Below are 17,349 nucleotides of genomic sequence, written 5' to 3'. Positions count from 1 at the left end.
CATTACACACATAATTTTCAATAATTGTCTTTTTAATAATTGTCTTTTAATAACTGTTTACATTTACCTTTTTATAAGGTTAGAATATGAAGCAGGATATTAGCAAAGTTTAATGACTCATTTGATCCAGAAAAATATTTTGGTTGATGTCATCAGGAAAAAGGCAGTTGAGTACAAAAGGATCAAAAAATTAAAACTCTGCTCTATTCAAAAATACAGAAATCAATTAAAATCTAACTGTGATATTAGTAGACTGTTTCAAAGGCTAATGGCTGTTATTAGCAGAATTCTACTGAGCCCAGTTCTATGGGGATGTCCTCCACAACTTTCTACAATTTGTATTTAGCGTGATTTATACTTAGTCGCGATTTGACACATTGTGAGCTTGTAGATCTGCTATTTTCACTCGCAACACTGGTGCGGAACTGAGTACAAATCAGGCTTTGATCTCTGGTTGCCATTTTAACTGTTGTTTTAGCTGTTGTAAATCTATATCGTAGAGCACTACTGTCAGATTGGATACCTTAATGTGCCGTCAGGGTTTCTGCCCGACAGCAACAATTTTGTCATTGCATTGGCAATGGTAACATGTCCAATTCTCTTGTCATAGTGACATGTTGTCAGGCTGTACGTTTGCCTTGGGGATCGGGGTTGATAACTGTCTCCACCTCAATGACCTCAGTCACAAGTTCTCTGATGACAGACAGACTGCCCAGCGCAGCGACACTATCTGGCTGAAGGTTCTGGGAGCCCACTTCCTCCACCCCTGGCTTTCCAGCGTTCTCTTTAAGGTCCCCCTTCACTTTACCCGTCTCATTATGATCTCTGTTCTCTTCATCCACCACTATGTTCCCTTCTCTCTGGTCTGGGGTGTGAGTAGAGGCAGTGGAGTCCTCAGCTGGTGATACAGAGGAACTGCTGACTTGGTCGTCGAGGCTGCTCGTTGAACAGGCCGCACCAAAGCTTCCCACTTCTCCTATACATTCCTTTTCCTCCTGTTCTTCCTTTCTCCCTTCTCCTGTCTTTTTCTCAGCTTCTTCTTTCACGTTCTCTTTCCCCTCCGTCCCCTCTTGGTCGTTCTCCACCTCCTCTTTTATCTCTTGTGCTCCTTCTCTGTCTTCTTTCACTCTCTCCACCTCCATGCTCCGCTGCCCACCTCTGCTCAGGTAGACAGCTCTGTCAGTGGCCTGCTGTAATACTCTTTGTCCTCTAGGGGGCACCATAGAATCATAGCCAACTGCAGCACACAGCAGCTCCAGGCTGGCTCTCAATGGACCATCTGTATGAGGGGGAGGAGTCTCTGAGTCCAGCTGTGATGACAGCAAGGTGGCTGGATGAGAACAGGTGGGGGAGGAGGAGGCGGCAAGAGGTGGGAGAGAGGAGGTGGGAGGTGGAGAAGGGGGGGGACAGAGAGGAGAAGAGGAGGTGGAAGGTAGAGGACAGGTGGCAGGAGGAGGAGCAGAGGAGGTGGAGAGTGAGGGAGAAGCAGGAGGAGAGGACAAGGCAGGAAGTGGAGGGGAGGCTGTAGAAACAGCAGAAGAGGAGGTGGGAGTTGCAGAAGGGGAAGGTAGAGGTGAGGAGGCGGGAGGTGGAACCGAGGAGGTAGCAGGTGGAGGGGCTGAGGGAGAGGCAGAGGAGGTGGGAGGCAGAGGAGAGGGGGAGAGGGGTGGAGGAGAGGAAGCGGAAGGTAGAGGTGAGGAGGTGGGAGGTGTAACTGAGGAGGTGGGAGGGGAGGTCGGAAGAGTGGGTGAGGGAGAGGAGGTGGGAGGCAGAGGAGAGGGGGAGAGAGGTGAAGGAGAGGAAGCGGAAGGTAGAGGTGAGGAGGTGGGAGGTGTAACTGAGGAGGTGGGAGGGGAGGTAGGAGGTGGAGGAGGAGGAGGGCTGACAAAAGGTGAGGCAGGAGGTGTAGGAGAGGAGTTTTCAAGTGGAGGAGAGGAGGTGGGAAGTGTAGGAAAGGAGTTTTCAAGTGAAGGAGAGGAGGTGGGAAGTGTAGGAAAGGAGTTTTCAAGTGAAGGAGAGGAGGTGGGAAGTGGAGGAGAGGAGTTTTCAGGGGGAGGAGAGGAGGTGGGAAGTGGAGGAGAGGAGTTTTCAGGGGGAGGAGAGGAGGTGGGAAGTGGAGGAGAGGAGTTTTCAAGGGGAGGAGAGGAGGTGGGAAGTGGAGGAGAGGGCTTATCATCATCAGAAGCAGGTTTTGCAGCAGATGAAGCGCCAGGCGTAGAATCTCCTGAGAGTGAGACAGCTGGGGGTGTAACATATGAGACGGGTGGCTCAGCATCCGTACCAGTAGCAGGTGACACAAGCTGTTCAGGTTCTGTTGAGATGACCTGTGGCAAGGTAGACGGAGGGTCACCTGAATCCAACTCAGATGGGGCTACTGTGGAAGGTGGGGCGGGTAAAGGAGTGGATGAAGAACTAGGAAAGATACCTGCACAGCTGAGACTTTTAGAGTCCAGGACAGGAGTGGCAGGTACAGAAACTGTAGGGACTACTTCTGGTGTGACAGAAACATGTGTAATAGCGGTGACAGGGATGTCAGCTTCTGCTGTGTTTGTTGGCGTCTTGGTTCCAAATTCAGTTTCTCCGTCAGGTACCACCAAGAGAGAAGTGGTTGTTGCAATGGAATCGTTAGACTGTTGTGTCACAACAATGACGGGAGATGATATCAGTGGACTAGGGTCTGAACAAGGCTTAGGGTCATTCTGAGAGCATTCAACTTCAGCCATGATCTGCTGACCTCCATTTCCCACCAGGGGAAGAGATATCCCATCTCGACTGGCTACCAGTGGAAGGGAAGCTCGAACACGATTGCCTGGGCTGTTTGGCGCAGAGCGAGGAGGTGTGTTTCCAAGAAGGCTGTACTGACTGATGGCCAGCTCTGAACTGTCCAATAGGAGATGGTTGCTTTTCTGATTGGTATACTCCTGGATCGCTGAAGAGAGAGAAGGGGAAGAATAACAACATTTAGATTGAAGTTATACTAAATAATATACTGAATATACTGTGAACAAATATGTGATGGATAGCTAGATAGATGTATTTACCTTTGTCTATCTCCTTTGTAAGGATGTCTCTCAGTATATCATCATAGACATTTTGAACCAGGATGACGCTGCTGTAGTCCGAGAAAATATATTCTTCAAACCGCTGGACCTCCTGGACACACAGAGACAGACATTCTTATACAGAGTTCAGCTAACATCTCATTTAGTGTTTTTACATACAGTAGACTATAATGCCTAGTGACAGTTGTCTCCGTAGCGGATTCTGGATTAGAATATGAGCCAGGTGTGTTTAAAAAAGGGGGATAAAAAACTGAAAGGTAATCATTTAAACACACGTCAATCCTAAGTAATTGAAGGAGCTTGTGGTCACGTCTTTAATGAGAAACGAACCAACTTCTAAACAGACAGAATGCTCTCTCCAAAGGCCTGTTCACAGAACAGCAGCAGGAAGATGTTTACACTGCCCTCCACATGAAACTGCTTAAATGTCTGCACAAAACAAGGCACTGCATGTCCTGGTGGATCAGCCAACTTGGTGAGCAGCATTTAAAAGTGGCTTGCAGCATTCACAGAGAATACAAAGCCAATAGGATCTGTTTGCATCTACCACCTGTTTGACAGGTGATAAAATTCAACATTTACACCTTTGCAGCATTACCATACATTTCTGAATTTAGATTTGTGACGTAAAGAGACAAGTAGTAGTGTGAGACGTACAGGTTTCCATGTGTCATTCATGTCTCTGGTTATAGCTGGCAGGGTGATGTCCAATAGAGATTCCTGGTACAGTCTCCTCTGAACGACTCTGCAGTCATGGTCCAACTGCTGCTCACAGAAAAAACATCAGTTTACACTTGTGTGATGCAAAACTAGTGTTCCTGCTTGAGCTACAGTAGTGTTTGTTTGCTTTTTTATTACTCATGGCTTATGCTTGTTTCATTTGTATTTTATTGTTCTTAAATAGCATTACTTTAGCATTACTTTGTTTCTTCTAATTCCGCTACTAGCAGTGGGGTGGGTGTAGTAGCCCTTTCAGACATAACGCGATTTGCGATGTGTTCACCAAACAGCTAGTTCACCAACAATCACAGGACATTTGGCACAGATCAGTCCAGTAGTTTCTGAGATTAGCTCAGGAAAAACACAAAGACAGCTAGACTAGCCTCCTGCAGAGCCACGCCGTAAAAATCAATATTCTAACTGATCTATTGAGAGTGGATTCAGAATGGTACCTTGAGGACTCTTTGTTTTATTTTATCCATGGCAATCGTCATCTGGGATGGCTGACATTTGACTGCTGCTGACTGAAGAAACAGCTCTAAGGTGTAGAGAGCACTGTCCAGCAACTGGAATAAACAACACAAATACTTTGTCTGCTTCCCCCTCATGTCCCAAACAGAGAAATGTGTATTCATTTAACTGGATCATTATTAAGACTGATATTGACCTCTAGTCAATATATGATCCTGGTTCATTCAGTAGTACTCTATGTGTGTTGTGTTAGCAACCAGCACATGATGTACCTGCTCCATCTCCATATGTGCAGACTGGACCACACGCTGAGAGTTGGTGAATTTGAAACGTTGTTTAAGATGTCGTAGCTTTTCTGTCAGATTCTCCACCATGTTGAAGCTGGGCTTTAGGCTGGTGGAGTGCAGGGTGGACAGGGCCTGCGAAACACACACACACACACACACACACACACACACACACGCACACACACACACACACACACACACACACACACACACACACACACACACACACACACACACACACACACACACACACACACACACACACACACACACACACACACACACACACACACACACACACACACACAGAGGTCATTATGGTTGACTAAAATAAAGTCAAGTACTAGTCTCGCGAGCTGGACTGTTGCCTCCCACATTTTTCAGATGTTTCTGTCATACAGTCTGGAACACGGAAACTCTGAAAATGATCAGAGGATAAGGCGGATTTGACGCCTCCTCCTCGCTTCCGTTTTGGCTTTTCAGCCGCGCAAATTTGTCCTAAAATAAATCAAAGCATATAAAAAGCATATAGCTTGCTGCTTATTGGAGATATATATATAATATTTATTATTACAATATTACAATATCTTTTTAAATATATCTTTGTGAACGGAAATGACGAACAGATGACAGCTTGAAGCTTCCGCTGTCGGCTTTCGGGATGTGTAGTTCCAGACTATAGCATCGGACATTGTGGAATAGTTGTCTGGCTACGCGAGAATACGTACAAAATAATATTAGTGCTAATATTATCATATTCCTTAATAGTTTAGCAAACTAATAACAAATGAATAAAATAATAACTAACTAGAAAATGTGCTCCTCGGAGCACAAGTCTCCGCCAGCAGACCCGTGCTATTTTAATAGCACGGGTCGTCTTGGTAGAACGGGTCGTCTTGGTAGAATGCGCGTGGTTTTTGGTGTTCTGCAGGGGCGACTGAATATGTAGTGTCTGCATCTAAAAAAAAATCTTCTTGAAGCAATGTGTCATATGGGAGTCCTCGTAATTGACTGGTTTGTTCAAATGCTTGTCTGTCTTCTTCATCTTCATTGTCTTGAACAGTTTCAGCAGTTGATTGGTGTGTTTGATCTATGTCAGTTTTCTCTAGTGCTACATAATGTATTTGATCAAGGTGGCCAATTGTTACAGTATTAAGACTTCGGCCTTGTTGTGGGATCAATTCAACTCTATAGTCCTCTTCTGTGTTACTGTTGTAGATGAGTATGCTTTCTTAGCTTTGGCCTTCTGCGCCTTTGCTTGACCAATGTTAGGTGTTCTCAGAGGGACACACACACGCACGGACGGGTGATTTGTACTGGAAGGTACTGTTCCAATCAAGACTGATTGATCCTGTCTTACCTCACTTCAAATATAAATGGCTTTTTGAAGTGACACACCTATTTATAGGATTTTATTTCGTCATGCGTCTCGCTTGGTGACAACATATTGTCACGTGTCACGTGAAGTTTGACCAATGTTAGCTTGGCTAGGGGGGAGGTGAACACACGGCGGGACGAAGCGAAAACATACTCTCCGCCTCCGGCGGAGACAAAAACAATTGAAATATTGAATCATATATTTTCCCACCCACCCACTGCAGTCAGACACACACACACACACACGCACACCACTGTCTCTCACCTTCTGAAGCTCCTCCGCCCCTGTGTTTGAGTGTATGAGGGCTGCGTCCATCTGTGCTTGGAGAGTGTGCCGGATCCCCTGGATGCCTCCACTCACACACTCGCTCAGCACCTCCAGGATGGAGGAGAGATATGGAGCTATCATCTCACTGTGTAGTTTCTCCGCTGGACCACAGATAAAGGCTGGATGCACACATTCACATGGGGAGGAGAGGTAATTAACACACACGCTGCACGCACACACAATCACCAAAGACTCCCATCCACTAGAGGCAGCTATTACCCATTGAAATGCCCAAATGATTTTCTGCTAACTTGTTCAACTAGTCCTCCAGGAAGCTGAAGAGATACTAGGTCAATATACAGTAATGGCCCAGTTCCAATGTCCCCCCTTACAGACTCGACTCACTGACTTCGACGTGCGTTCACGTGAAGTCTGTGAGGGCTGTCCCATTGTGACATTTTTAAGTCACTGAGGGCTCTGGCAGAGCCCTTCATGCACCATTTCCGTAAGTCAGCATCAATGCAGATTTTGCCTAAGAGAATTACCCACAGTTCATAGCGTTAAAACTTTAAATACGGGGATACCAAGGGAATCCTCCAAATGTGTCAAATGTCAACAAACAGCAGTGCTTTCTCACCATTCTCAAAGAGAGACGGAATGGAGGAGACATATTTAATAAAAACGAGGGACATGAGACAAGAAATTAGCAATTAAAATGGTAAAATGAATAATATACAAACCATAATCTAAACACAAATTAAAATAAACAGAATAACATAATATAATAATATAATAATTATAATAGTTATAATAAACATAATTTCAAGTTATGGAAAGTGTCATGAATGAAGGACTCATCTTCAAAATGCAGGTCCCATTCCTTTTTATACTATTTCTTAAAAACATATTTTTCATTTTCTATTTGTATTTCATTTTTCTCTCACTCTCAAGCACTTACCACGTTACGTCACTTAAGTCTGTAAGGGTTCAAGGCTTGAGGGTTTAGGGGAGACATTGGAACTGGGCCATGACTACACATTGAAGGTCAAAGTTCAAGAGTTCTACCTCTGATTTTGTCTTCCAGGAAGTGGTGAGAAGCCATTATTTGGTCTAGGTTGGATCTGATCAGAGCCTGACTTTCTACTGCTGTCTGACGGCACGTCCCTTTCAGGACCTCCAGCCCACCGCTCAGCTGCTCCAAAGCCAGATTGTAGGTCGCCTGCACGGTCTACACACACACACACACACACACACACACACACACACACACACACACACACACACACACACACACACACACACGCAATTACCACATGTTATGAAAAGTCTCCACTTGAGAATAGGCAGAGAGTAGGCGGTAGCTGTGGAGAGTCTGGCCATGCAAGACTATAGGCCAATATTGACCGATACAACATTATGAATTAAGCCTTAAGGGCTGTTCAAACTGAGCACTAACAATAACTATAACTATAATGTTCACAGTTGTATTTGTTATAGTTATGGTGTGGACTTTGCCATCCACTTGACTAGCACCCACAGCGCCGGGGACGCTGTGGGCGCTTGGGGCGTGTCTTCTCCTCCGCGTCATCAGCGAAAGGGCCTACTCTGTGTGGAGTTTGCATGTTCTCCCCGTGTCTCTCAGTGTAGTTAATACCCTCACAAAAATATGTAGTAATCCTGGTCGCTATACCGCCTCCCCCATGACAGCCGGGGCGCCTGATGGAGGAGAAGGGAACTGGTTGGAATAACGTGTTCCTTCCACGCGCTACGTCCAACCAGGGAAACTCCCCCGTCAGGTGACAAGAAGGTCAGTTGGCTCTCATGCATTGAAGGAGGCCCTGACCTCCCTAGGCTGGTGAGGGGAGTGTAGCGCCCAGGATCACTTAGAAATTGGCACCGGGTGAAAAAATAAGGGTTACAAAATCGCGGGATAAAAATTATTAAAAAAATAATAATAATAATAATGATTTTTAAAACAATATTTTATAGTTATGGGTATAGTTATAGAGCTCAGAGTGAACAGCCCTGTGTACTCCAGACCCCTGTGGTCCAGGTCAGGGACTCACAGCCATCCATTGTCGTCTTCTCTCACTCCTCTTCCCCTTCAATTTAGATTCAAGCTCATTTTGTAACCATGGAAGCACTTCTTCCATCACTTGGCAGGCCAGCACCTACACACACACACACACACACACACACACACACACACACACACACACACACACACACACACACACACACACACACACACACACACACACACACACACACACACACACACACACACACACACACACACACACACACACACACATATATATAAGTACAGTAACTAGTCTCTGTGTGTGGCTCTGTCTATTATTCATTGTATGTGTTGACCTGTTCGTCAGTGCCCAGCAGCATTTCCCATGATTCATAGCATCCTTTGTCCTGTCGATAGAGTTTGAGGGCTCGGAGGAATGCCTGGCTCTCATAAAATGAATCACTCCAGGGGTCTAGAATGGGACAGAGGGGGATTGTTATACCTAATTGTTTTAATAGGCTAGACATGATTGGCTAGGTCACGATTAACAGCTAAAAGATCTATAGATCTGTCCGTGAGATGGGCAGATGGGTTGATAATACAAAGTTTCTAGAAGAACAATTTTTTAAAACGAAGATGAAGGAAGAGAGAATGATGAGAAAGGAGGTGGACCTTCATTGCTCAGATAGGAGTTGCGCAGGTTTGAGAAACGGAAATAAAGTCGTAGGGGCTCTCTACGCAACTCAATGGTCTAATTGTATTGCATGCGTTTGTGTGTATTTGTCCATCAGTAACTTTGCTATGCTGTTTCCTTATATCTAACCACAACGGAAGCCAAAAGCTAACAGGAAATGATATTAATAGTTCTTGCCATAGCCACAGCTGACACAAAGAACACAAAGCTAACAGCCACTCAACTGATAGGTTGTATCTATGTATGCGTGCGTGCGTGCGTGCGTGCGTGTGTGTGTGTGTGTGTGTATGTTTGTCGTACCAAGGTTCTGGTGACGGATGCAGGTCTTGAGTATGGACAGGAAGTGCTGTCGTTGCTCCTCCTTTATGAACAAGAAGTGGCTGTGACTTGTGTATGGCAGGTACAAGTAGACCGGAAACCCACCTGGTGCAGGCACTACTGAAGAGTCCTCTTTACTGCCTGGACACACGGTGCACGCAACATCACACACATGCGCGTGCAGCCGCGCACACACACACACACACACACACACACACACACACACACACACACACACACACACACACACACACACACACACACACACACACACACACACACACACACACACACACACACACACACACACACACACACACACACACAAGCGCCACGTTGGGAGCTTGTAGGTCAGCTACTTTCGGTGCGTGACACCGTCATGCAGTCAAGTATAAATTGGTCTTTATATAATGTAGATTCAAGCTTAATGTCTCCTAGAATGGACAGATGAAACAAGATCACAGTTCAAAGCATCCCTGTGGCCACAGAATAATTCCTGACCCATGGTGATTCTTGCTGTTTGGTCATTGTGGTTCCCAGAAGATGGGTGCTTCATGAGAGGATAAGGTAATGACTTCCTCCTTCTCATTCTTTGGGTCTTTTGTGATGGACCACTGTTCTGTCTGAAGCTAGGCTACTCAGTACAGTACTACACTGTTCTAGATTAGCAATTTACAATCTAGCCATTTGGCAGATGCTCTTATATTGGCAATATCAGATGAGTAAATGGCTTGAACTCTAGTCAACCAACAACAGTTTACTTTTCCCAGCTTGGGTGCGAGCAGGGCAACGACCAAGGTGTTGTAAAAAGGGGTCATCCCTCATGCTACTAATACTATAATAATAACAATGACACAAGGAGAATGATGTGACCTATAACCATTGAGAATTCCAGAACAGCTCTGGTCCAGTAGGGCTCTGTATTTCTCCTCTGTGGTGAGAAGAGTGCCACCTGCTGGATGGATGCACCGGCTGGATGCACCGCCCGTGCTAAAAGCCTGCAGGGAGACGCACAGAAGCCTCAGTCACACACAGACTCACCAGCCAAACCTCTTTTTCATGTCCTGTACCACAAATTAACTCCCGTTAGGCCATGAACCCCCATGTCAAATTATTCTGTTCTCGGGACCATGAAATAACGGTCTAATAACACAATTGTACATGAGAAATAGATTAAAAGTTTGATATTGAAACATGTTGTTTGAATAGTCACTCACAAATGTTTGTTTTGTTCTGCAGTTATTTCAAATGAAATGTATAGTTTAATTACACTATTTCCCAATCCCCATTTGGCTGGGGAACCAAATGGAAAAGGATCCAGTTGGTTCCATTTGCACACTCTTGGAATTCAACACCGAGGATTTTACTGTGTAAAGATTGGGGTCCCAGAGATAAAAATCGTTTGAAAGAGGGGGGTCTTTTAAATGAAAAAGTTTGAGAACCAACGTGCAAGTGTGTGTTACCTCCATGCTGTCATATATCTCCAGTCGATAGTCTCCTCTCAGTACAGTGTACCTCTCTTTACTCTTCCGTCCCTCATCCCACTTTCTCCCCTGTTCCTCCCAGCAGGAGAACTGGGCACTCCCCTGATACAACACCCCCTGGGCAGCAGCACGAGGCTGAACACACACACACACACACACACACACACACACACACACACACACACACACACACACACACACACACACACACACACACACACACATTAACACATATATAAGAACATGCAGTGGTGGAAGGTCTCAGATTTCACAATAGAAAAATACTATGTTAGAAGTAAAGGCCTGTATTCAAAAGTTTACAAAAGTATTGGCATCAAAATATACTTGAAGTACCAAAGTAAAAGTACTTTTTTTCTTTCTTGAAATGTGTCACATTTTGCAACCAATGCTTGTTAGAATGAATTAAAACGTTAAACTAGCTTTTAGGATACAGCCATAGTGTGAACATGGGATGAGTGACAGACAGGGGAGTTCCTACCATAGATATATGTCATAAATGTGGTGTTCATTGGAGTGATGCGTATCTAGGTTTCTATATCTATGGTTCTTCTGACTTCTTACCCATAGATATAGAAACCTAGATACCTCATTGAAGTCTGCAGTTCATTGGAGCGACCTGTATCGAATACAAGGCTCTACCGCAGGGGAAGCTGCCACTCAAAGTGACTACTGGCCAATCACAGCGTGTCTTTTCCAGGACTTGTCAGAATCTAGTTGTCCTGCCCCCACCTGCCTCCGATTGGCCTACCGAACGCCCCCTTCTGTGACGTACGCGGAAGTTTCCCGCTAGCCCTGCGGAAGCGGAAGCGTGCTCGAGATACGCCGCTTCAGAGCCGGAGGAGGCGTCTACCTTTATATGTCTATGTTCTTACCCTTTGCTTCAGCAGTTGGCCCCTCCCCTCTTTCTTAGGTTCCACTTCCTGGTGTAGATGCTGCAGGTGGGCTGTAGAATACTGCTGTTGGTAAAACACGCTGAACTTCTTGAGTATGGAGTCTGCAAGTTCTGAACACACACACACACACACACACACACACACACACACACACACACACACACACACACACACAGGGAACATTATATTTTTATCCTCTGTCAGACCACAATACCGAGAAAGGAGATGACGTGGCCATCCTGTTTCTGTCCATTGCATCTTAAGTAACTTTGTCTGTCACTGCAAGATATAAAAATAAGCTTTTGGTTTGGCTGAACTGAAGTGTTCTATTAAAACTATGAATGTATAATTGTAACCTGTGGATACTAGTATACTGTTTTGAAATAATAGTCCATTCCACCTTGTGTGTCCATCCTGTCAAGTCCAAACCCTCTTTCAAACCTCATAAAAGTACAAAAGTATCTGCATCAAAATATACTCAAAGTACCAAAAGTAAAAGTACTAATTTTGCCCATTTCACAAGTTATTTTTCTTTTAAATAGCCGATCAAGCTCACATTGTGAGCTTGTAGATCGGCTATTTTCAAATGGCCGAAATATATATACGGCTGAAGTGGTTAGTGTGTTTTGTAATAATAATCGAAATCTACAACTAAAGTTTTTATATAATTGTAGTGGAGTAAAAGTACAATATTTTCCTCTGAGATGTAGTGGCGTAGAAGTAAAAGTACTTAGAAATACTCCAGTAAAGTAAAAAATACCTCAAAATTGTACTTAGTTACTTTACACCACTGGAAATCACAAGTGTTGCCATCACTCAGTGCTATTACAGATAGTGAGGACATACTGCTTGGAAGTCTTGTTGCACTTTGTCTAAACTGAAGAAAAAAAACTGTAAACTTACACATTACCGTCACTTTTCTTTAAGTGGCAATATCACAGCCATATCATTTTCAGTAGATTTCGTGCTGTTAAGGAACAATTTCACCATCAAATATGGCCTTTTATATCATTACCACTAAATTAGTCAAGTAGGTACATGGAGTTGTACTCTGTTTGTATTTTCTTAAATTCTATGTCAACTCACAAATGTCAAGTACGTTCACAAGGCAGAGCCCAGATGTGCGGCCTTTTGGACTTCCGTTGTGACCAGTTTCTCTTTACATCACTCTGCTTTTACCTAGTTTAGGAGGAGTGGAAAATCTGTGGGCAATAAGTCATCAGCTTGCAGAGCAGGGGAGACACAAACTAACAGACAGCAGTTCCATGTGGGCGATCATTTTTCCTCCCCTTTGTTTTTTCCTGTCTTTATCTTTTAATTACGGACATTTAGCTTTTCTCAACATACAGTATGTTGAGTGCTGGGCGGGATGTCTCAGTAGTCTAGATTTCCTTGTTTTGGTAGTTTAGGCTGTTTTTAAGTTTTGTTAGCTTACGGAGAAGAGCTGGATTTGTCAGCCCACTGTGTGGTTGGCCCAATTGCTTCCCCTCCTTTTGTTCTTTTTGGTCCCTTTTGTTATAGGCACTTTTTGTAAAACTTTTATGTATTTTTAATTCTCTTTAAAGGTTAAATAAGCATTCTATTGTTTGAACTCCCTGTTGTTCCCATTCTTTTAATAGGCTATGTGGCAGTATCTTTGAGCTTTTATTTTACTCCTGTGACAGCTAGAATCATTGTTACACCAACATTGGTGGACCTATTAAAATCTTTGACTCAAGTGGTTGCTGTTTTAATTTTCATGATTAATCTGATCCAGAGCCAGTTAAATTAATAACCAAACTGTCACCTGATGAGACATCTCAATGTGAGATTTCTGTTTCTGTTCTGTTCCTGATGGCAGTGGAAATTGCAAAACAGTGACCACTGGAGGCATAGACTTCAGCAGGTCACCAAGTTCAGTGTAACTAGCAACCAATAGCCTACAACACTTACAAATGTAGTTCTCTGGTTACATACTCATACCTCAAGATTGTGTTAGGTATGCAGGTTCTATTAGGGGGTCAAAACACATTATGTGAGAGAGATGTACCATACATATTTAATTTAAAGCGGCACTTTGTAACTTTTTTATGAATAAAATGTAATTTTGTCCAATCTGTATGGTAGAGTATGTTAATACAATACAACGTATAATTGCGGTGGTTGTATTTTGTCTCCCTGCTCTTTTATTGAGACATTTAGATCGTGTCAACGGTCATATCTCACCTAGACAAGGATCTGACACAAATTTTGTCACGACTCACGATTAAATTCATCCCCATAGCAAACAGACTATTAGCTCAATAGTAGAACGTTCAGCACTTGCACAGGAAACCGAAATTCAATGGAATTAACGTTGATACTTTAAGTTCCTATTTAGCAGTGTCACAATCAAAACACACTTTTCAAGGTTTTAAAGAGAAAATACAGACTTTTCTTTTAATGTTAATGTTCTATTATCTTTACAGTGCATTCTTTGTGTTTTGCCAATTATTTTCTGGACCACTTGCAATATCCTCACGACCCAGGTTGAGAACCACTGGTCTACTTCACAACTGTAGCTAGACCACTGACCTGCCAGGACATCATTCCCTATTATAACTCGAATGAAGAATCTGCTTTGACCACTTGAGCCATAGCAATCCCTATTCGGGCCATGACATGTCATAAGAGGTGAACAACTGAACATGTGGCGAAAATAGGCAAACATTCAGGGGAAATAGTAGATCTACAAGCTTATGGATCGTCTATTTTCGGCAAAGAATAAAGAGGGAAAAAAGGAGGGGACCAAGTATAGACCCCTGGGGGACCCTGGTGAACAAAAAGTATATAGGGTTTAAGCGGTTAAAAAGCTGTGTTGTTTAAATATAAATGCTGCACAGTCTTAGCAAGCAACATTCTTTTTAATTACATACTTTTTTTAATAGCCACCAACATGCGCGACTGCTCGTTCAAGTGAACACTTACCAGTGTAAACCAACGCAAACTCAAATTAATAACAGCAACAGCTACCTCTAGTCCTGACAACAGTGACAATAATTTTGAACCCCCAAAATAATAATAACAACCAAGGGTGAACATATTAAATAAATATATCTTTCTTGTTTAATAAAGCTGGGTGTGTGAAAATAGTATGGGTGTATGGAATATGTTTTAGAAATGAAGAGCAGAAGAAAAAGAAAATTGGCTACTCTAAATTAAGAAGAAAAGAAAAGAAAAAAAAGAAAAGAAATGAAGAGCAGAGAAATGGTGGTGTGTGTGTGTGTGTGTGTGTGTGTGTGTGTGTGTGTGTGTGTGTGTGTGTGTGTGTGTGTGTGTGTGTGTGTGTGTGTGTGTGTGTGTGTGTGTGTGTGTGTGTGTGTGTGTGTGTGTGTGTGTGTGTGTGTGTGTGTGTGTGTGTGTGTGCGTGTGTGTGTGTGTTTATTGAGAGCTCAGAGATCAGAGAAGATGCAGAGGACAGGAGGTGACAGGAACTAGGGTGGGGAAGTTGAGCGGAAGAGACAAGTTAGTGGTTTTCCTGACACACACACACACACACACACACACACACACACACACACACACACAGATGCATGTAAGCACATACACATCACATCATTTCAGCAGAAATGTATCTGAGTCAGTAACACATTGCATAGTGAGAACAAACTGTATCTATACATACACACACGCACACACAAGCTGTGTGTGCGTGTGAAACAATGTTTCTGTGGGAAATGTGTAGCCACTAATATAATGTCTGTTGTGTACAACTTTGGGGATTCTCCACATGATAAGTTCCTAAAAAGTAATAATATAATTATGTTACAATGCAATGCCTGAAGAAGGTCCGTGACCAAAATGTTGTGATTAAAATGTATTGTCTTTATTGCACAACTGAAGACAGTGTGCAGGTGTTTCTTATTCTTTGATCTGTGTACGTACTACACCATCGTACCTGTCCCAAAGATGTTATTCAGGTGTACAAAAGACTTTTGATTACCAGGAATAATATTGCTACAATCTAATTATTGACTCTATAACATTTCTATTTCTATATGAAGATGTGTTTTTGACGGTGGAGTCTCAGTGTGCGATCTTTATCTGTTGAGAATCTGCATGTTTGTTTACACTTTATGTCCTTCCATCACGTAGTGTTTAGGTTGCTCCGCTGTCTTTCATCTCACACACACACACACACACACACACACACACACACACACACACACACACACACACACACACACACACACACACACACACACACACACACACACACACACACACACACACACACACAGCTCAACAGTGTATAGTTTAAATTGGCTGTAATTGCATACTAGATTGTCATGGCCATTAGCTACAGGATATGACTGCTGATAAAATAAAATGGGATAGAGCTGTGTGTGTGTGTGTGTGTGTGTGTGTGTGTGTGTGTGTGTGTGTGTGCGTGCGTGCGTGCGTGCGTGCGTGCGTGCGTGCGTGCGTGCGTGCGTGCGTGCGTGCGTGCGTGCGTGCGTGCGTGCGTGCGTGCGTGCGTGCGTGCGTGCGTGCGTGCGTGCGTGCGTGCGTGTCTGTGTCTGTGTCTGTGTGTCTGTGCGTGTGTGCGTGTGTGTGCATGTGTGTGTGAGAGAGAGAGAGAGAGAGACGTAAAGCCTTTCTATGTTATGTTGAATAAGGTACACTCAATATCCTATGTTAGTCCATGCTTTGAAATAAAGAGAGTTGAACTTATTTTTTTATTTACCTTTGATGTGACTTTCTTTGACCTCATCCAACAGTCCAGAGGAAGATGCTCCCATGATGTAAAGGATTATTCTACCTTCTGTCTGTCAGTTTGTCCCTCTCAAGAGTCACTATCAGCTGAGACTTTCCAAACTTTAACAAGATATCTAATGACGATCAGCTAACTAGACCAACACTATGTTGTTGTTGATGTTGATGAGTTGATAAGTACAAATAAAGTTAAGTTAAACCTGTGTGTAAGTAGTTACGCCTTCTCAGTGTGGCTTCTGCTGCTCTGTGAGCTGGCAGAGAGAAGATATGAGTGTGGGGTGGGCCCGTGGGGGTCAGTAAAAAACATAAAAGCTCTACTATGCCACCTACTGTTTCTCAAAGGAAGATGTCAATCATAGCTCTATACAGTTGTGACAATTTTAACTGGGACACATCTTTTCTTTATTGAGTACTGCCACAGCATGGCATCATAACATAAAAAGTAACATAACACAAGTTTAAACAAAGGTTAAAAATGAATGAAGGGATCAACAAAGTGCTGTATTTTTACCTTTTGCTTTTTTACGTCAATGCCACATATTGTGGATTTTTGAGAACATGATAACATAAGATACAGGTATAAAAAAGGGGAGATCCCGCACACTGTCTTCAGGAAAAAACGTTTTGTTATTGCGAGTACATCGTTTCGGTCCAACTGACCTTCATCAGATATCTGATGAAGGTCATGAAGGTCAGGTATTCTCAAATTGACACATTTTAAACATTTACACAGGTTTATACTGTGGAATAAAAAATTAAAAAACAATGACGAGATGTCACTTCTACACCGCCTCTGATTGTCTGACCCACCCTCAGAACAAATTCAACCACAAATGAGAGGCAGAGTAGGGCGGGTCTTGAGACAGACTTTATCACCTTGCCTGAACTAGTGAATGAAGCCTTGTGGAAATGTCCTTATGCATTTAAGATAGTTTACTTTTGTGATAACTACATTGCTGCATAACCCATAAATGGTCGGACATCCTGCTCAGAATCC

General features: G+C 43.4%; 1 protein-coding gene across 1 annotated transcript; it reads right to left on the bottom strand.

Annotated features, from left to right (window-relative positions):
• Positions 1 to 11: 11 nt before the first annotated feature.
• LOC308094497 (uncharacterized protein) lies at positions 12 to 16,587 on the bottom strand. The gene is made up of 14 exons (XM_080441201.1): positions 16,324 to 16,587; positions 11,598 to 11,728; positions 10,684 to 10,839; positions 10,101 to 10,218; positions 9,203 to 9,361; positions 8,565 to 8,680; positions 8,252 to 8,356; positions 7,251 to 7,413; positions 6,183 to 6,364; positions 4,526 to 4,672; positions 4,235 to 4,348; positions 3,720 to 3,827; positions 3,042 to 3,153; positions 12 to 2,929 (listed from the first exon to the last, which is right to left on the bottom strand). The coding sequence occupies exons 1-14, from the start codon at positions 16,376 to 16,378 to the stop codon at positions 621 to 623; spliced, it is 3,975 nt and encodes a 1,324-aa protein (XP_080297327.1). The 5' UTR covers positions 16,379 to 16,587; the 3' UTR covers positions 12 to 620.
• Between the last annotated feature and the right edge of the window lie 762 nt (positions 16,588 to 17,349).

The sequence above is a fragment of the Gymnoscopelus braueri genome (genome assembly GCF_963280865.1).
Source record: "Gymnoscopelus braueri genome assembly, chromosome: 10".
Taxonomy (NCBI): Eukaryota; Metazoa; Chordata; class Actinopteri; order Myctophiformes; family Myctophidae; genus Gymnoscopelus; species Gymnoscopelus braueri.
The sequence above is the reverse complement of the archived record's forward strand: the minus strand, read 5'-3'. Positions and strand labels throughout refer to the sequence as shown.

Excerpts from the sequence above, each read along its gene's own strand:
- LOC308094497 (XM_080441201.1), bottom strand. The coding sequence starts at position 16,378 with ATGGGAGCATCTTCCTCTGGACTGTTGGATGAGGTCAAAGAAAGTCAC. Across the intron at positions 4,673-6,182 it reads GGGCGGAGGAGCTTCAGAAG|GCCCTGTCCACCCTGCACTC; the intron begins GTGAGAGACAGT and ends TGTGTTTCGCAG. Across the intron at positions 2,930-3,041 it reads TACAAAGGAGATAGACAAAG|CGATCCAGGAGTATACCAAT; the intron begins GTAAATACATCT and ends CTCTCTCTTCAG.